This window comes from Phacochoerus africanus, chromosome 7, assembly GCF_016906955.1.
Source record: "Phacochoerus africanus isolate WHEZ1 chromosome 7, ROS_Pafr_v1, whole genome shotgun sequence".
Classification (NCBI taxonomy): Eukaryota; Metazoa; Chordata; class Mammalia; order Artiodactyla; family Suidae; genus Phacochoerus; species Phacochoerus africanus.
This window is the reverse complement of record NC_062550.1, coordinates 86,282,394-86,304,022: the sequence shown is the minus strand read 5'-3', so window position 1 is coordinate 86,304,022 and position 21,629 is coordinate 86,282,394. Positions and strand designations below refer to the sequence as shown.

The 21,629-nt window shown below is 40.2% G+C and overlaps 1 protein-coding gene across 1 annotated transcript in view; it reads left to right on the top strand.

Annotated features, from left to right (window-relative positions):
- Window positions 1–21,629, top strand: part of CHPT1 (choline phosphotransferase 1) — a 42,846-nt gene that overhangs the window by 4,645 nt on the left and 16,572 nt on the right. Inside the window, 3 exon segments of the mRNA XM_047788178.1 lie at window positions 15,250–15,397; window positions 15,692–15,747; window positions 15,749–15,834. Coding sequence (XP_047644134.1) covers window positions 15,250–15,397; window positions 15,692–15,747; window positions 15,749–15,834 — 290 coding nt within the window.

The following is a 21,629-nucleotide window of genomic DNA, read 5'->3' as shown; positions in this document are numbered from 1 at the left end:
TGCCTGTTTTGCGGCAACCCTGTGTGCCTAGGTTCTCTTTGCACCTTTGGTTCTCTTTGCTAATTCTCTTAGCTAATTCTGCTAACAACCCCTCATAAACCACTTGGCCATGAGGTTCCTCTTTCTCTTATTCTTTAGAGGACACATCATGCTTGTGCAAATGGCGTGCCCATCTGCACAGGTCCGGCATGCCTAGACCCATGTATCATGTCCTCATTCAGCTGACCCCGCGGATAACCCATGCCTTTAGGTCTTTGTTCTTAAGCTTAAGTCATTTACCATCCCCGTGACTGTTTCTCAAGCAGGAAGACGGGACAAAGGAAGGAAGGACAAGATGGAGTTTTCAGCAAAGAGGCTAAGAAAATATTATAAAAACATGTGTCGCAACAAGCAGTCACCCATTTGTACATTCTCCACAGCACAGGGTCTTGTGTCAAGCAGATGCTTAGTCAGCATTTGCTACATCACTGACTGCATGAACGAAATAAAAAATTGTAACTGGGAGATAGATGATGTTTTTCCAATCTAATTCGGCTCTAGCTGTTCTTAGCTTAAATACTTACCTATTTGGCCTGGCTAATTTTAACCCGAGTGAGCAAGAGTTGGGCAGAGGACCCAAGAATTGTGTCCCCCTCCCTTGGGTGAAGCAGTTCTGTCTGAAAGCTACGCTGCATATAGTCCTTGGCCCCCACTCTTTGGCTGCTGGATCCTAAAACAGAATCACAGACTCGTACTATGTGAAGGACCTTGGAGCTTCTTTAATGCAATTCCTACTTTTATGTCTGAGAACACTCAGTGATTCAAATCTGGTTTTTTAGGTTCCAGCCTAGTAGCATTCTCTACCACGAAACACTCTTATGCTTGTTTTTGACTCCGAGCTGTGGCTGTGTTCGCTTTTAAGCTTATTTGAGTAAATATTTTTGCTCTGCCTTCTTGATCTGTGTAAGTAAATCCATGTCAGTATTTGTTAAGAGTGTGTTTATAGCAGGTAGGTGCCTAGCCTAGAGCTAGGTCAAAAGACATTAAATGATTTCTTTCATTTACGATGATAGAAAGTTGAACCAAAAAGCAGGTATTTCTGAGGAAGTCAGAATCATCTTAAGAAATGGTTTATTTCTTGTCTGAACAATTCAGATTAGAGTGGCCTTTGCACCATAAAGATTTATTTGTTGGAATAATTTTTAAAAAAAAAAGACAATAACTAAGTCGAATTCTTTTTTTTTTTTTTCTGTCTGCACTTGTGGCATATGGAAGTTCCTGGGCTAGGTTTCAAACCTGCGCCACAGCAGCAACCTGAGCTGTTGCAGTGACCACTCCAGATCCCTAACCCACTGTGCCACAGGAGAACTCTCCTAATCAGATTCTTTTATAGGTTTGGGTTCTTTGAAATCTAGAATATTTCCCTTTTTTAAAATCACCTAATTTCTCTTTTTTCTTTTTAACCAGTCCGGTAACTTATCAAGCATCATTTCTTAAGGCAGGATTCTTGAAAGGGAGTGGCCTCTCTCAGTAAAACAAAATAACCTGCAGGAAGTGAAAGTTTTAGAAGCAGAGCAGGAACTAGAATGAGGCAAGCAGGCACGTTCATGACCCTGAGAGGAGTAGACGCCTCCCTAAATTCGGCAGTCTTGTTGTCTCACCTGCCTCATCCTAATCCCAACCTTGTCTAGAAGGAGCTTCTGCAAGTGATGTGGAGATAGCTTTGCTTTGGGGGTCGTCCCTTTGATTCCCAAGGACTAAGCTGTTTCATCTGTAGAATTCAGGTTCAAGTGTGGATAAAACATCCCATTGTGGCGTAACTAGAGGGAGCTTTAAATCACAGTCCTGGTGTGTGTGACTTGGGTGTAAGTCTCCTGACCCCTTGGATTTTGTGAAGTTAAAGAGCAGAAGCAGATGTGAAAGCAGCCAGTGCACTTGATGTTGGTGATCGATTTGGCCCCAGGATTCTCGTCTTACCCTCGCCCTGCCTGTTTCCCTTAGCCCTGGTGGGAGGCTGGACGTTTCCAACAAGAACTCCGGTAAGTACTAAAAGAGGTTTTTAAAAAGAATCCTAGTATCCACACAAAATTTAAAAAGAAAGAAGGCTACCTTTCAAAATACCGGTTTCTGGGAGTTCCCGTCATGGCTCAGCTGGTAACAAACCTGACTAGTATCCATGAGGATGCGGTTTTGTTCCCTGGCCTCGCTCAGTGGCTTAAGGATCCCGAATGGCTGTGGCGTAGGCTGGCAGTTGCTGCTCCCATTCTACCCCTAGCTTGGGAACGTCCATATGCCGCGGGTGTGACCCCTAAAAAGGAAAAAAAAAAAGAGAGAAAAAGTACAGATTTCTAATATCATGAGAAAACTCCTCTGACCCCAAATTGCTCGGTTGAGCTGTGTTCGCGCCCTGCCTGTGCTGCTCCCTGAGACGTAACCTGCCTCATTTCCTGAAGATGGGTGTGCTCCTTTCAGATGCTGGCCCTTAACCAGAGCGGAGGCCAGAGGTTGGGGTGAGCCACGAAGCCCCCAAGCCTTCCTGATGGGTGGGGCTGAGAATGAGCTACCTCTGCTGACCACCAAGCCTCTGGAGCCTCCGTGGCCTCCAGGGGGAGCCCTTCTGTAAGCAAGGAAGTGACCCTGGCCACGGGTGCAACTGTGTCATGGGCACTTAATACTGCTTAGAGCGATGTCAGATTAGCAGCCTATTAAAATGCCACGAGTTTTCTCTTAAAAATCCCTAGAGTCACCCAACTGGGTATGAAATGCACCTTTTAACACTACACCAGCACTACATTTTTTCACTGCATGCCTGATCCGTCTTCTAATTTTCTTTCTTCCTACATCTTATAAATGCAGTTTCTATTTTTATAGAGGGAGAGGTCAGTTGATATTTGGATAATTGAAATCTCCCTGCTACCAGCTGACCCAGTCACTACTCCTTATGTAATACTCTTTGCATCTGTATCATCTTATACCCAAGGCCATTTAAAGCAAAGGGGCACTTTTTAAGTATGAAAATTCATATAAATAGGCATTATATAGTTCTAGTCTTTCCTCAATTTTATTAGGGGAAGATTTTTGCTTTTATTACCTGTACTATTTGGGGGGGTTTTGTTGTTTGTTTGTTTTTTGTCTTTTTTGTTGTTGTTGTTGCTATTTCTTGGGCCGCTCCCGCGGCATATGGAGGTTCCCAGGCTAGGGGTTGAATTGGAGCTGTAGCTGCCAGCCTACACCACAGCCACAGCAATGCAGGATCTGAGCTACGTCTATGACGTACACCATACCTCACAGCAGCGCTGGATCCTTAACCCACTGAGCAAGGCCAGGGATCGAACCCGCAACCTCATGGTTCCTAGTCGGATTCGTTAACCACTGTGCCACGACGGGAACTCCTGTTTGTTTGTTTTTTGGCTGCACCTGTGGCATGTGGACATTCCCCCGGCCAGGGATGGAACCTGCACTGCAGTTATGACCTGCACCACAGCTGTGGCAACGCTGGATCCTTAACCCAGTGCACCCCATGGGAACTTCCTACTTATACTATTTTTTATTTACATCAGTTTTAAATCTACTTCTTTTTAAAAACTTAGATTCATTTGAAGCCTTAATGTCTATAAAATCATAGGTTTATAGCTATGCTAGCTAATTTTAAAAAGATTTATTTTTCAAAATACATTAAAGACATAAGTAATAAAATGAAAAATTTACCTATAAATCACCTAAAATTATATAGTATCGGAAATATTAATGACTAAAATTTACTGAGCTCTTCCCATATGCTAACCACTTTTCTAGGCACTTTACATGTAATAATTCATTGAATTCTCAAGATGAGACAGGAAGAGTGATTATTCCCATTTTTCATAAAGGGAAACTAAGGCCCCAGGAGATTAAGTAGCTCATCCAGTTTGCCCAACTGGTAATGGCACAGCTAGGATCCAGGTGATACTGGTGGAGTGCAGAGTCTACACTTCTAGCCACTCTGCAAGAAGAACCCAGGACATGTGGTCGTTTTGGAAACCATTTTACCTGATAGGTTACCAGGTAACCTATTACTTGATAGGAAACATTTAGATCATCAGCTGATTTTAATCATCTAGTTATTTAGCTCCCATGGTATGTAGAACAGATTTTAAAAACAGAAAACAGGAGTTCCCGTCATGACTCAATGGAAACAAGTCTGACTAGCATCCATGAGGATGCAGGTTCGATCCCTGGCCTCTCTCAGTGGGTTAAGGATGCAGTGTTGCCATGAGCTGTGGTGTAGGTTACAGTCATGGCTTGGATCTGGCATTGCTGTGGCTGTGGCACAGAGCAGTGGCTGCAGCTCTAATTCAGCCCCTAGCCTGGGAACCTCCACATGCCTCAGGTATGGCCCTACCAAAAAAAAAAAAAAGCAGAGAACATATCTCCTCCTCTTGAGGGGATTATATTCTGTTGTGAAGATGGGACTTTGGAGGCTACCTCGTCTAGCATGTTCTGTTACAGAAAACCTAAGAATGTGTTCCCCAAAATCCAATATTTTAAGGTCTGAGCTGTAAATAAAATTTGTCCAGTAAGCAGAGATGTTTGTTAATCACTAAGTATTATCTTTCTTTTCCTGATGTCTCTGCACAAACACACATATAATAAGAGGTATGATATCTAGAATAAGTAATTGATCTAAATATGAGTGTTCTCTCTGAGCCAGAGTTATTTTGAACAAGAACAATCACCATGTGATCTGATTCAAATATCTGGTTTCTCTAATCCTATAATTCAAGTAACTAGAAAAAGTAAAACTTCCCCCAATACTTACTTTTATACAGTTTTTTTTTTCAGTGATGTAACTGAAAAGCAGTTTAAATTTATCGTTTGTTTTTTTTTAATGACTAGGGGGTCAATCTTTTATGCAGTTATGTACAATTTATCATTAGTGAAGTTATTGCTTCAATACCATGCAGTCATTTAAAAGAAGGATGTGTTTTGACCCTTGGCCTGGGAACTTCCATATGCTGCAGGTGCAGCCATAAAAAGGAAAAAAAAATGATGTAGATCTTTATGCTTGACCTAGAAAGATTTCTATGATGTATTATAAAATTCTAATTTTTAAGGATACAGTAGATTTTATGCAAATGATATAATTACAAGCTTTAAATGTTAAAAAATCTAATACGACCCAGAGAATTTCCACTTTTTGGAATAGTTTCCTTCTTTTCTTTTTATTTCTTTTTTTTTTTTTTTTTTTTTTTGCTTTTTAGGGCCACACCTGTGTCATATGGAAGTTCCTGGGCTAGGGGTCAAATTGGAGCTGCAGCTGCTGGCCTACACACTAGCCCATAGCAACTCCAGATCCTTAACCCACTGAGCAAGGCCAGGGATCAAACCCTCATCTTCATGGATACACACATATAAAAAGAGGTATGATACCTAGAATAAGTAATTGGTCTAAATATGAGAGTTCTCTGAAACAGAGTTATTTTGAGCAAGAACAATTACCGCAACAGGAACTCCCTGGAACAGTTTCCTTTTATAGAAGTATTCTGGGAATTCCCTGGTGGCTTAGGTTAAGGATCCAGCATCACTGCTGTGGATCTGCTTACAGCTGTGGCACAGGTTCCATCTTGGGAACTTCCACGTGTCACGGGCATGACTAAAAAAAAAGGTGTTCTGACATATTGCTATGACTTTATAATTCATAATCCAAGCCTGATTTTCCCGTACTTACATTTAAAACTTTTGAAAATAAGTTAAACATGATAACTGGAGTTCCCGTCGTGGCTCAGTGGTTAATGAATCTGACTAGGAACCACGAGGTTGAGGGTTCGATCCCCGGCCTCGCTCAGTGGGTTAAGGATCCAGCATTGCCGTGAGCTGTGGTGTAGGTCACAGACATGGCTTGGATCCCGTGTTGCTGTAGCTGTGGTATAGGCCAGCAGCTGTAGCTCCAATGGGACCCCTAGCCTAGACATTTCCATATGCCGCTGGTGCAGCCCTAAAAAGACAAGAGACCAAAACACACACACGCACACAGACAAAAGTTAACATGAAAACTGGAATTGACTTGGGGCGGCCCTGTAGATCCTGCTTCTCCAGAATGTCTTCTGTGATGACACTTGTTTTGAGTAGAGTCTGGGAAGGAAGGGCCACTGTTCCTGGCAAGTTTATCTCCGACCTGGGGTCTGTTCTGCAGGTTAGAAAAGAGGTTGAAAATTTGCGGACTATTTTGTAGCTCCCAGGGGCGAAGGGAGGTGATGACATCAGGGAAAAGAGAAGTCCATTTCCTGCGGCCATGGGAGGACTGGAAAGGGAGGGACCAGTGTGCCTTTCTGGGTTTAAAAGGACTCAGCTGGCAGCAGCTCCCACCACTCAGGTTCACTGCACTTATATTGTGGCTGTGTTGTGGGAGTGGGACAGTGCTTCTCGGAGGTTTGAAGGTCTAGGTAAGAATCCAGGTGGGAAGTGACATCCAGTCTGTAGCCTGCAGCACAACAGACCTCCTATCACAGGGCGGTCAGAAAACCCAGGCTGGATTCCTGGACCCAGTCTAGCTGCTTTGCTTATGGAACTTTATCACCTCTCCCCAAGTTTCCTTTTTATTTGTAATAAAAAGAACATGATAATAGCTGCCTTGTCTCTGGATTGTTGTATCAAATAACAGAATACTTTTTAAAAGTTTTTTGTTGGACTTTTTAAGATAGCATCACTACCTTTCCAATTGTCTCTCGTGTAATTACCTATGGCTCTTCTGTTCCAGAAACATGATCTAGTCACTGGCTCATGAATAAACTGGTCACTTTTGGGCCTCTACCTTCCTTTCTGCCAAAACTCATTTCTCTTTTTTTCCTGTTTAAATTCCCCCTGCCTCTCTTTACATATTTAAACCCTGAATCTTAAACCCTCTAGTGTATTAAAGAAGTCATTTTAAGCTAGTGAGCCAGTCTTCCATTTCCTTTTTCCAAATAAGGGACAGCGTCCACCCCCAACTGTGCTCTCCAGGAGTAGCCAAATTTATTTCATCATGTAACACTTTGTAACCAGTAACACTTTGACCTTTAACTCTGCTATGGCCAGTCTCCCGGATCAAAAGTTAGAATTAAGCTTTTCATGTGGACCTTTGGAATGCTTTTTGAGAAGCTCCAAATTTTCCATATAAGAAGGGAGAAATGGACTGTCTCGCAGTAGATGATTTATTTCCTGTAATTTCTGGGGAAAGTATTCAGTGGAAAATAAATGATAAGAAAAATGACTTTTTGTGTCATTCCAGAAAATTTAATAATGTCAGTTTCAATTTCCAATTTTACATGTATTTGAGATATAAATTTGATCTCCTTTGGTTATCAAAATTAAAATATCTTTTCAATGAATTTTATTATATTTATAGCTGTACAACCATCATCACAACCTAATGGTACATTTCCATCCCAAACCCCAGCCCATCCCTCCCCCCTCAACCAGTCTCATTTGATAACTACAAGTTTTACAAAGTCTGTGAGTCAGTTTGTTCTGCAAGTACATTGTAGCCTTTTTTTAGATTCCACGTACAAGTGATAGCATATGATGTTCATGTCTCACTGTCTAACTAACTTCACTTAGCATGACAATTTCTAGGTCCATCCATGTTGCGCAAATGCCATTATTTCATTCCTTTTTATGGCTAAGTAATACTCCATTGTGTATATGTACCTCATCTTTATCCACTCCTCTCTCAATGGACATTTAGGTTGCTTCCATGCCTGGGCTATTGTCTAGTGCTGCTGTGAACATTGGGGTACATGTATCTTTTCAAGTTAGGGTTTTCAGCAAGGAGTAGGATTGCTGGATCATATGATGGTTCTAGATTTAGTTTTCTGAGGAATCTCCATACTGTTTTCCGTAGTAGTTGCACCAATTTACATTCCCCCAACAGTGTAAGAGGGTTCCCTTTCTGCACACCCTCTCCAGCATTTATTGTTTATAGACTTTTTGATGGTGGCCATTCTGGCTGGTGTAAGGTGGTATCTCATAGTAGTTTTGATTTGCATTTCTCTAATAATAAGTGATGTCAAACATCTTTTTGTGTGTTTTTTGGCCATCTGTATGTCTTCTTTGGAGAATTTTCTGATTAGATCTTCTGCCAGTTTTGGTGGGGTTGTTTGGATTTGGGTGTTTTTTGTTTTGTTTTGTTTTTGCTATTGAGCTGCAGGAGGTGTTATATATTTTGGAGATTAATCCTTCGTCAGTTGCTTCATTTGCAAATATTTTCTCCGATTCTGTGGGTTGTCTTTTTGTCTTGTTTAGGGTTTCCTTTGCTGTGCAAAAACTTGAGTTTAATTAGGTCCCATTTGTTTATTTTTGTTTTTATTGTCATTAGTCTAGGAGGTGGCTCTGAGAAGATATTGCCATGGTTTACATCAGAGAGCGTTCAGCCTATGTTTTCCTCTAAGAGGTTTATACCCTCTGGGCTTATATTTAGGCATTTAATTCATTTGGAGTTTATTTTTTTGTGTGGTGTTACGGAGTATTCTAATGTCATTGTTTTACATGTAGCTGTCCAGTTTTTCCAGCACCACTTATTGAAGGGGCTATCTTTTCTTCAATGTATATTCTTACCTCCTTTGTCATAGCTGAGTTGACCGTAGGTTATGGGTTTAATTCTGGGCTTTCTATCCTGTTCCACTGATCTATATTTCTCTTTTTGTGTCAGTACCATACTGTTTTGATGGCTGTAGCTTTGTAATATAGTCTGAAGTCAGGGTGCCTGATTCCTCCAGTTCCATTTTTATCAGGATGGCTTTGGCTATTCGGGGTCTTTTGTGCTTCCAAACAAACTTTAAAATATTTTGTTCTAGGTCTGTGAAAAATGTCCTTAGTAAATTGGTAGGGATTGCATTGAATCTGTAGATTGCCTTGGGTAGTATAGTCATTTTGACAGTATTGATTCTTCCAGTCAAAGTGCATGGTCTATCTTACCATCAGTTTGTGTCATCTTTGATTTCTTTCATCAGTGTCATATTCTTTTCAGAGTACAAGCCTTTTGTCTCTTTAGGTGGGTTTCTTCCTAGGTGTTTTTTGGGTTTTGTTTTGTTTTGTTTTGTCTTTTTGCCTTTTCTAGGGCCACTCCCTCGGCATATGGAGGTTCCCAGGCTGGGGTCTAATTGGAGCTGTAGCCACTGGCCTACACCAGAGCCACAGCAACACGGTGTCCGAGCCGAGTCTGCGACCTACACCACAGCTCACGGCAATACCAGATCATTAACCCACTGAGCAAGGGCAGGGATCGAACCTGCAACCTCATGGTTCCTAGTCGGATTCATTAACCACTGAGCCGTAACGGGAACTCCCCTAGGTGTTTTATTCTTTTTGTTGTGATGGTAAGTGGGATTGTTTCTCAAATTTCTCTTTCTGATCTTTCATTGTTAGTATCTAGAAATGCAGTCAATTTCATTACTTTTGTATCCTGCAACTTTACCAGATTCATTGATGAGCTCTAACAGTTTTCTGTCTTTAGGATTTTCTAGGTATAATATCATGTCATCTGCAAATAGTGATAGTTTTACTTCTTCCTTTCCTGTTTGGATTCCTTTTATGTATCTTCTTCTCTGATTGCTGTGGCTAAGACTTCCAAAACTATGTTGAGTAGTAGTGGCAAGAGGAGATATCCTTGTCTTGTTCCTGATCTTAACAGGAATTCTTGCTGCTTTTCACCATTGAGAATAACATTAGCTGTGGGGTTTATCATATATGGCCTTTATTATGTTGAGGTAGGTTCCCTCTATGCCCACTTTCTGGAGGGTTTTTATCAAAATGTGTGTTGGATTCTGTCAGAAGCTTTTTCTGAATCTACTGAGAGGATCATATTGTTTTTATTCTTCCATTTGTTAATGTGATTGATTTGTGGATGTTGAAAAATCCTTGCATTCCTGGACTAAATCCCACTTGATTGTTGTGTACAATTCTTTTAATATATTTCTGGATTCAGTGTGCTAGTATTTTGTTGATATTTTGTTTATTTGTTTGTTTTGCTTTTTAGGGCCATACCTGCAGCATATGGAAGTTCCCAGGCTAGGGGTCAAATCAGAGCTGCAGCTGCCAGCCTGTGCTACAGCTACATCAATGCAGGATCCAAACCACATCTGTAACCTACACCACACCTCATGACAATGCTGGATCCTTAACCCACTGGTGAGGCCAGGGATAGAAGCTGCATCCTCATGAATACTCGTTGGATTTGTTTCCACTGAACCTCAGTGGGAACTCCATGCAAACCATAGCTTTTGGATTGTTTTGTCTTTGTTGCCTTTTCTTCTGGGTATTTTTAAATTTCCTCTTTGATTTCTTTAGTGATCAATTGGTTGTTTAGTAGCATATTGTTTAGTCTTCACCTGTTTGTGTTTTTTGCAGTTTTTTTCTTGTTGATTTCCAGTTGTATAGCATTGTGGTTGGAAAAGATCTTTATATGATTTCAGTTTTCTTAAATTTACCAAGCTTTGTTTTGTGGCCCAGAATGTGATCTATCCTAGAGAATGTTATGTGTGCACTTGAAAAGAATGTGTATTCTGCTGCTTTTGGATGGGAATGTTCGATAAATATCTAGTAGGTCTGTCTGATCTAATTCATCATTTAAGGCCTGTGTTTCCTTGTTGATTTTCTGTCTGAATGATCTGTCCATTGCTGTAAGTGGGGTATTAAAGTCCCTCACTATTACTGTGTTATTGTCAATTTCGATTCCTTTTAATGTTGTTAGCAGTTGCCTTATATTTTTGAGGTGATCTTATGTTGGGCGCTCTATATATTTACAATTGTTATATCTCCTTCTTGGATTGATCCTTTGATCATTATATAGTGTCCTTCTTTGTATATTATAATATTCTTTATTTTAAGGTCTATTTTGTCTAATGAATATTGCTACTCCAGCTTTCTTTTTTTTTTTTTTTGTCTTTTGTCTTTTTGTTGTTGTTGTTGTTGTTGCTATTTCTTGGGCCGCTCCCGCAGCATATGGAGGTTCCCAGGCTAGGGGTTGAATCGGAGCTGTAGCCACCCGCCTACGCCAGAGCCACAGAAACGCGGGATCCGAGCCGCGTCTGCAACCTACACCACAGCTCACGGCAATGCCGGATCGTTAACCCACTGAGCAAGGGCAGGGACCGAACCCGCAACCTCATGGTTCCTAGTCGGATTCGTTAACCACTGCACCATGATGGGAACTCCCAGCTTTCTTTTGATTTCTGTTTGCATGGAATATTTTCTTCCATCCTCTCACTTTCAATCTGTATTTATGCGTCCCTAGAACTAAAATAGGTCTCTTGAAGACAGCAAATATATGGGTCTTGTTTTTATATCCATTCAGCCAGTCTGTGTCTTTTGGTTGGGGCATTTAGTCCATTTACACTTACGGTAATTATTGATATGTATGTTCTTATTGCCATTCTGTTAATTATTTTGAATTTGTTTCAGTTGGTCTTTTTTCTTCCCTTCTTTTCCTGTTCTCTTGTGTTTTGATGACTATCTTTACTGTTGTGTTTGAATTGCTTTTTCCTATTTGTGTGTGTATCTATTGTAGATTTTTGGTTTGCAGTTGCCATAAAGTTTTGAAGGAGTCTACACACACACACACACACACACACACACACACACGATTGTTCTAAGTTTTTGGTCTCTTAATTGCAAGCGCACCTCCAGTATCCTGCATCTGTACCCTCTTCTTCTCACAATTTATGGTGTTGGTAGCTTATTTGTATATGGATGATTCCCTACCTTTACTATATGAGTGCCTTTACCGGCGAGCCTTGTCATTTGTAATATTTTTGTTTCTAGTTGTGGCCTTTTCTTTTCCACCTAGAGAAGTTCCTTTATTATTTGTTGTAAAACTGGGTTAGTGGTGCTGAATTCTCTTAGCTTTTGCTTGTCTGGAAAGCTTTTGATTTCTCCTTCTAATCTGAGTGGGAGCCTTGCTGGGTAGAGAATCCTACCTAACTGGAGGTTTTTTCATTTTTTTCACTTTAAGTATATCATGCCAATCCCTTGTAGCCTACAGAGTTTCTGCTGAAAAATCAGCCAATAACCTTATTGGAGTTCCCTTGTGTGCTATTTGTTTCTTTTACCTAGCTGCTTTCAATATTTTCCTTTTGTCTTTAATTTTGGTCAGTTTTATCTTGGGGTGTTCCTCTTTGGGTTTATTTTATATGATACTCATGGATTTGAGTGAGTGATTCCTTTCCCATGTTAGGGAAGTTTTCAGCTATCATCTCTTCAGATATTTTCTCTGGCCCTTTCTCTCTCTCTTCTCCTTCTGGCACCCCAATAATACAGATGGTGGTCACACCCGTGGCATATGAATGTTCCCAGGCTAGTGGCCAAATCTGACCTGCAGCTGCCGGCCTACACCACAGCCACAGCAACAGGGGATCCGAGCCACATCTGTGGTGTATTCCACAGCTTGCGGCAATGTCAGATCCCTAACCCATTGAGTGAGGCCAGGGATGGAACCCACATCCTCATGGGTACTAATCAGGTTCGTAACCCACTGAGCCACAATGGAAACTCCTTGTGCATGTATTTAAATCAAACATTTGACTTATAAAAAGAAATCCTATTTCTTAACAATTTTGCTATACTTCCTTGTCTGAGACATAGAATTCTGGGTTGACCATTGCTGTCATCACAGTTTCCTGAGGAAATAGAATACATTTATAAAGTGCTGAAAGAAAAGAATAGTTATTTAAAAATCTTTTTTCCCCTCTTATTCAAATTGCATCATTTCTGTTGACCTGCCTTCAAGTTTACTGACTCTTTTGCTCTGTCATCATTACCTGTGCTTCTGTATGTAATGTGTCTTTTTCTTCTGGTTTCTTTAATGATTTTTTCTTTATCACTGGACTTCAGTGATTTGATTATGATGTGCCTTGCTGGGTTTTTTAAAAATACTTATTCTGCTTAGGGTTGGTTAAGCTTCTTAGATATGTGAGTTTACAGATTTCATCAAATTTGGAAATTTCCAGCCTTTTTTTTTTTCATCTTTTTTTGTCTTTTAGGCCAGCACCCACAGCATATGGAGGTTCCCAGGGTAGGAGTCCAATCGGAACTGTAGCCACCAGCCTATGCCACAGCCACAGCAATGCGGGATCCAAGCCGCGACTGCAGCCTGCACCACAGCTCATGGCAACACTGGATCCTTAACCCACTGAGCGAGGTCAGGGATTGAACCTGCATCCCCATGGATGCTAGCGGGGTTCACTAACCACTGAGCAACAACAGGAACTCCCTATTTTTAGTTATATTTTTCATGTCTGATGCTCACTCTTCCCTCCCTCTGAGACTTCAATTATGCATATGTTAGACTGCTGTCGTCCCACAGGGTCCACTGATGCCCAATCAGTTTATTATAGTCTTTTTGTCTGTGCATGATTTGGAGAGTTTCCAGTGATAGTCTGCACGTTCACTGATCTTTTCTTCTCCGGTGTCTAATGTGCTGTTAATTTATCTAGTATATTTTACATTTGAAATATTGTGCTTTTCATTTCTAGAGTTTTCACTGGAGTCATTTTTCCTCCCACCTTCTTGAAATATGAGGCATATTTATAAGAATTCTTATTTGGATGCCAGACATTGTGAATTTTACTTTTTTTTTTTTTAATAATCACACCCACAGCATATGGAAGTTCCTGGGCCAGGATCAAACCCACACCTCCACAGCAACCCAAGCCACTGAGTCAGGTACTTAACCCACTGTGCCACAGCAGGAACTCTAAGAATAATACATTTTTGGGTACTAGATTTGGTTGGGGTATTCCTTTTAAGTGTTGTACTTTGTGTTGTCTAGAGTTAAGTTACCTGGAATCCAGTTGGATCTTTTTGAGGCTGGATTTCACATCCATTCAGGCTGTCCAGAGAAGCCTTTAGTCTAGGGCTAATTCATACCCACTGCTAGCACTAGTTCACTTCTGAGAACTCCACCCAATGCCCTAAGTATTATAACTTCTTCTCTCCTCTGCCTGGGTAGGAATACAACAATTCCCAGCGGGCTTCAATAATTGTGTGGCCGGAGTTCCCTTTGTGGCTCAGCAGTTAACGAAGGCAGACTAGGATCCATGAGGATGTGGGGTTCGATCCCTGGCCTTGCTCAGTGGGTTAAGGATCTGGCATTGCCGTGAGCTGTGGGGTAGGTCACAGATGCAGCTTGGATCTGGCATGGCTGTGGTATAGGCCAGCAGCTATAGCTCCGATTCGACCCCTAGCCTGGGAGTCTCCATATGCCATGGATGTGGCTCTAAAAAACAAACAAAAAAAGGAATTATGTGGCCTTGGAGTTCCTGTGGTGGCTCAGCAGAAACAAATCTGACTAGTATCCATGAAGATGCAGGTTCAATACCTGGCCTAGCTCAGAGGGTTAAGGATCCAGCATTGCCGTGAGCTGTGGTGTAGGCCCACGGCTCCAGCTGTGATTGGACCCCTAGCCTGGGAACTTCCATATGCCTCGGGTGCAGCCCTAAAAAGACAAAAAAGAGAAAAACAACTGTGTGGCTTGCACTTTTCAGTGATTCATTCCTGGCCTTGGTTAGCAGTTTTGTCTCACTAGGCACAGGTCACTTTTCAGCCAGAACTCACACCCCTCCCATCTCCAGTGCCCTCCCCACATATTCTAGCTGCCTTGACCTTCCTGAACTCTGCTCCATTTCTTCTCAGCACAGCAGGATGGCTGGGTTCTTGTACCAGTTCCCCCGCCTGTGTCGTGTGGCCTGGAAACTGCCTATTGCTGTAAGCCAGAGCAGTCACAGGGCTCACCTCCGTTTGTTTCCCTTCTGTCAGGGAGCACAGTGCCGCACTGTCTGCAGTGTCTGAAAATATTTGTTTTCTTTATTTTACTGCTTTTCTAGTTATACAAGATGGGAGAGTAGATCTAGTCCCTGACACTCCGTCATGAATAAAAGCAGGGGTCTGTGGTTTGTATTTAAGGGTTTTTTTCCATAGCAGAGACATAGCGTATAATTTCAAACCCAGAGCCATAAATGAATATATTACATTAAAAGGAATGTGAACTAAGAATCAAAATCAGGGTCCTAATCCTGGCTTGTTCATGTAAGTTTCTACCTTTTACAGTATAGACTTCCTTGACTCTCTGCCCAAATGACCTTGAGCAATTCATTTCTCAGTTTAATTCTCATCTGTAGAAGGAGGCTTGTGCCTGTTCTTTATAACACACTGAGGTGATAACATTAAAAAAAATGTGTTGATTGCCGTAGGTTGAGCTATTTTCAAACAGACGCTAGCTTATCATCACTCACCTGTCTTATTGTTTATATTTATTTGTAGGCGCCATACTGGACGTACCTTTTATGTGCATTGGGTCTCTTCATCTACCAATCACTGGATGCTATTGATGGGAAACAAGCCAGAAGAACAAACTCTTGTTCTCCTTTAGGGGAACTTTTTGACCATGGTTGTGACTCTCTTTCCACAGGTAACTTAGTGGCAGTTTTTTTTTCCTTTAATTGGCTTTTTTGTTTGTCTTAGAGATGGCTTAAAAACGGAAGTGAATTGAGCTCTTTGGTCAGATTTTTGGACAGGGTTACATTTGGGAGCAATTTTGCACAGTGTATTTTAAAAGTATGTTCAAGAATTTATTTTGTTTAGTGTGCCTTATTTTAATGCCAAGATTAGGCACCTTAAAATTCTGTATTTCTAAACAGTCAGTGGCAATTATTTCATTAATGATTTTAAATTCTTAATTGTTCTTAAATGTTGTTTCTTTCAGTTTTTATGGCAGTTGGAGCTTCAATTGCCGTTCGCTTAGGAACTCATCCTGACTGGTTGGTTTTTCTGCTCTTTTATTGGGATGTTCATGTTTTATTGTGCTCATTGGCAGACTTATGTTTCAGGCGTGTTGAGGTTTGGAAGGTAAGTATATATTTTAAGTTGTACATTTTAATGTATAATCGAATTCAGTTTCACAATCTGTCCTGCTTCATTTGTTCATAATAAGGGGGACAAAGCATCAACCAGGAATCTAAATTACCTTTAAATTTAATGAAACATCCATAATGCTACACCTTAATTTTAGCCTTTTAGGTATTCTTCATCTTATATCATCAATATTTGATAATTATGTTTTTCCCTCTTCTCCACCTTACCAGCTCACATTTACATTAGCCAGGAGAAAGAAAAATAAGGAACCTGAATAATATAGAAAAAGGATGTGCAATGCTTTAAAAAATAGCATTTGATTACATGAGACATGGGAATTCCCATTGTAACTCAGTGGTAACGAATCTGACTAGTATCCATGAGGATGCAGGTTCAATCCCTGGCCTCGCTCAGTGGGTTAAGGATCTGGCATTGCCGTGAGCTGGCATATAGGCCGGCGGCTATAGCTCCAATTCTACCCCAGCCTGGGAACTTCCATGTGCTGCAGGTGTGGGCCCCTAAAAAGCAAAAAAAAAAAAAAAAAGAGAGAGAGAGAGATGGATTATAAAAGGTCCCTTTCAGGCAAATCTTTGTGTGTCCAGAAGGTGGGACCCCCTTAAAGTGGTCACAACAATAGTAAACATAAGACTCAGCTGTGATAGACAATTGATGAGATAATGTCAAAGCATCTTGTAATATTTGTCCCTGATGCCTTGTTCTTAGACACCAGGAAATAGTGCACAAGAGAGGAACTCTCTTCTCTAGCCCTGTTTCCCACCAGTTCCCTCTCTGCCTGATCCTTTAATAGCTGTCTGCCTTTGGCTCATTCACAGCTTTGGCTTATTCACAGCTTTGGCTTCTCCTTTCTACTGATCTTTAGCCCCACTTTGTTGCTGCACGGGAGCCCCAGTAGCTTTGAAAAAAATTTCTGATAACGACATATGAAAGGAAAAGTTCAAAACTATGGATCGGTTAGCAGAGTGAAGGCCTTTGGAATTTTTCCCATTGACTAAAGCAGGGAATGGTTGCAGCTGCCACCTCTTTGAGCACTTGCATGGCTCTGCTGCTGTACTCAGAGTTTTACATCCATTATCTCATTTATTTCTTGCATTAACCATGTAAGAGTGTTACTTCTCCACTGTACCCATGAGCCAGAGAGTTTCCATAACTTCCTTATATTGCTAAAAACTGTAGAGCCAGGGTTCAAAACTCGTTTCCAAACCACATACTCTTAATGACTACTACTCAGTACTGCAGATTATCCACATATTAGGTGCTATGGAAGGATACAGAATGCATTTTTTAAATGCCTATTTTAGGAACTATATAGTACATGTATTAAAAGGATGGAATAATACTTCTGTGACACTGCTAATACAATCCATAGCCACATGAAAAAATGACCTGCTTTAGGGAGTTCCCTGGTGGCCTAATGGTTAAGGATCTAGAATATCCCTGGCCCAGGAACTTCTGCATTCTATGGGTGCAACCAAAAATAATAATAATAATAATCTGCTTTAGTTCTCCACAGCACTGAGGAAATCCTGAGTAAGAAGTTGATTGTAGGCTGAATTAGTTTAGGAAAGCTTTTATGGAAAAGGTGAGTCTTCAGCTGGTTCCTCACATACAGGTCAAGAGCCCAAGGATCAAAAAGCCAGGCTAAAAATTCAAAGGAACTATGTAAAATTAAGAATCTGTATCTAGGTATAGATTAAAATAAGCCTAAATAGAAACATAGCTTTGCAAAGCCTAATGCATTTTAGTTAATATGCTGAACTTGCTATGGTAAATTGGAGTGACTTAACATTGCAGTGTTCTGATTACTTATTATTGTTATTGATATTAATGACTCTGACCTTACCATTTTGGCTTCTAACTTCATTAAAAATCTTTCTGACATGAATTGGTTCACATTTCTGGCCGAGTTGTATATTTTATACTCACTTGCTGTTGACTGAAAGCCTAATGTGTGCCTAGAACTGGAGATACAAAGATGAGTCACTTGTGAATGGAATATGCTGGACAAATTGGGATAAAAGCATTCTAGGCAGAAGCATGAGGAAATACTCAGAACATTAAGGAAATGGCTCTTGTAGTGGAGCAGCAAGCCTGTTGGGAACTGGAGGAAATCCTGCACTGCCCAGGGGGTCAGCTATTTAAAATATTTACTTGATATGGCAGAAGCCCTAACCTGTGTGTTTTTTTCACTTTATCAAAGTGAAAATATCATTGAGCATTGAGTAGGATATACTGATGGTCCAGCTTAACACCATAAGAAGGATCTAAATATAGGACATCAACCAAGCCACTAGATATGCTCACAAAGACAGTATCGATTGTTTGCTGGCTAGGATGGATTTCTGAAATTGTGTCACTTTATGAGAGGTCTAATTTTTATAGTTTTTATGTTATTGGAATACAGGTATGTGAAACCAAGCCAAACAATCTCAGAATATAATGTGGAAATTCACTTTATTAGTATATGAGTGTGTGTGTATTTTTTTTTTCTTTTTTGGCTGGCCATGGCATATGAAGTTCTGGGCCAGGGATCAGATCCGAGCTGCATTTGTGACCTACACCACAACTGTGGCAATGCCAGATCCTTTAACCCACTGTGCCAGGCCAGAGATGGAACCTGTGTCCTGAAGCTGCAGGGATGTTGCTGATCCTGCTGTGCCACAGCAGGAACTCCAAGGCACATCTTACTTATAGCATGTTTGCTCCATATATCAAGGGTCAGCTCCCATGTGATTCAATATAGTAAACAATTCTTAAAGCTTAATTTAAAAAATCTAAACCAAGTCCAATATTGACTCATATTATGTGGTATTTTGTTATTTACATGTGAATATTTAGACTCAGTGTTAATTTTCTCTTCTTTCAAAATCAAGACTTTCCATATGGTATTAGGTCTATTTTTCCACAAATCTGTGGTAAAGGACTAGTTTCTACTCTGTCCTCTTCTAACCCATCATGAACTAATAACATGTAATTTAAAAAGTAAAAAAACAGGGTATGGAGAAAAAGGAACCCTATTACACTGTTGGAATGTAAAGTAGTGCAACCACTGTGGAAAACAGTATGGAGATGCCTCAGAAAACTAAAAATAGAACTACCATTTGATCCAGCAATCCTACTCCTGGGCGTCTTTCCAGAGAGAGCCATGACTCGAAAAGACACATATATTCCAGTGTTCACTACAGCACTGTAATAACAACCTAAATGTCCATCACCAGAGGAGTGGATAAAGATGTGGTATATACACAATGGAATATTACTCAGCCATTAGAAGGAAAGAGATAATGGCATTTGCAACAACATGGACCTAGAAATTATCCTGCTAAGTGAAGTCAGTCAGACAATGAGACACCAACATCAAATGCTATCACTGACATGTGGAATCTAAAAAAAGGATACACTGGACTTCTTTGCAGAACAGATACAGACTCACAGACTTTGAACTTAGGGATTCCAAATGAGACAGACTGGGGGGTGGGGGGATGCACTGAGGGTTTGGGATAGAAATTCTATAAAATTTGGTTGTGATGATTGTTGTAAAACTATAAATGTAATAAAATTCATTAAATAATTAAAATATTAGCAAGAAAAAAAGTAAAAAACAGACTTACAAAATACAGTCTCCAATATTTCATTCAATTCAACAGATACAGATACTCTACCAAACTGCCATAAAAGTTTCTAACTGCTTACTCTCAATCTCTGTACTTATCTCATTGTGGACTGTAACAAACCCTAGACCACTTTTCCAAGATCACTATTATAGATTGTCCTCCATGATTAACAGTTTGGGATTTAAGGGTCTACTTATTACCATGTACCCCAATATCCATCTTTCCTGAAATTTTTTTTCAGCATTTAGGTTTTTATTTTTTCTATTACAGTTGATTTACATTGTTCTGTCAATTTCTGCTATACAGCAAAGTGACCCAGTCATTTTCACACACACACACACACACACACACACACACACACACACACATTCTTTTTCTCACGCTATCCTCCATCATGTTCCACAAGTGACTAGATATAGTCTCCTGTGCTACACAGCAGGATCTCATTGCTTATCCACTGCAGGTGCAGTAGTTTGCATCTGCTAACCCCAATCTCCCATTCCATCCCACTCCCTCCCTCTCCTCCTCCACAACCACAAGTCTGTTCTCCAAGTCCATGAATTTGTTTCTTTTCTGTAAAAAGGTTCATTTGTGCTGTGTATTAGATTCCAGATATAAGTGATATGGTATTTGCCTTTCTCTTTCAACTTACTTTCACTTAGTACGAGAGTCTCTAGTTCCATCCATGTTGCTGCAGATGGCATTATTTTGTTCTTTTTATGGCTGAGTAGTATTCCATTGTGTATATATACCACATCTTAATCCGTTCATCTGTCAATAGATGTTTCCATGTCTTGGCTATTGTGAATGTTGCTGCAGTGAATATAGGGGTGCATGTATATTTTTCAGTGAAAGATTTACCTAGATATGTACCCAGGAGTGGGATTGCTGGGTCATATGGTAGTTCTATATTTAGTTTCCTGAGGTAGCTCTATACTGGTTTCTATAGCGGGTGTGCCAATTTACATTCCCACCAACAGAGGATGAGGGTTTCCCTTTTCTCCACACCCCTTCCAGTGTTTGTTATTTGTTGATATTAACAAATAACAAATAACCATTGTTTTTCTAGCCACTCTGGCCAGTGTGAAGTGGTACCTCATTTGTAGTTTTGATTTGCGTTTCTCTAATAATTTGTGATGTTGAGCATTTTTTCATGTGCCTGATGGCCATTAGTAAATCTTCTTTGGAAAAATATCTTTTCAAGTCTTCTGCCCATTTTTCATTTGGGCTGTTAGTTTTTTGTTGTTGTTATTGAGTTGTATAAGTTGTATGTTTTAAAGATTAAGCCCTTGTCAGTTGCATCATTTGAAACTATTTTCTCTCATTCCATAGGTTGCCTTTTTGTTTGTTTGTTTTTTATGATTTCCTTTGCTGTGCAAAAGCTTGATTAGGTCCCATTGGCTTATTTCTGTTTTTATTTCTGTTGCCTTAGAAGACTGACCTAAGAAAACATTTGTACAGTTGATGTCAGAGAACGTTTTGCCTATATCCTCTTAGAGGAGTTTTATGTTATCTTATGTTTAAGTCTTTAAGCTATTTTGAGTTTATTTTTGTGCATGGTGTGAGGGTGTGTTCTTTCTTGGATTTTTAAAGACTTTGGACTTAGTTATTAAAATCTTGGGCCCACTAATGAGTTCTCTAAGTTTGTATAAGTTTGTAAATTGTTGTACAGATTATTCTTTCATTTGTCTAATGTATCTTTCAAGCTTCAACTGTCTCCATATTTCAAACATTTGAAGATTTGGTGAGTGATTCCACCCTTTTAATCTTTCAACATTCTTTTTTCAGGATTCAATATTTGTTATTTAACATGCATGCATGAATACCAATATTCTTCATTGTAAAGAAAAAATTACTCAGAAAAAGTAACTTAAAAATTATTTTTGGCAATTTAAAAATCGCCAAAAAAAGAACAAGAACTGTTATTTATTTAGTTTATCCTTAAGAGGCAGAGAGGGAGAGTGAAGCTTTGAGTTTAATTTAAAATATGTGATGTGTGGAGTTCCTGTCATGGCACAGCAGAAACGAATCCGACTAGGAACCATGAGGTAGCAGGTTCAATCCCTGGCTTCGCTCAGTGGGTTCAGGATCTGGCATTGCCATGAGCTGTGGTGTAGGTCACAGACGCAGCTCAGATCCCGTGTGGCTGTGGCTGTG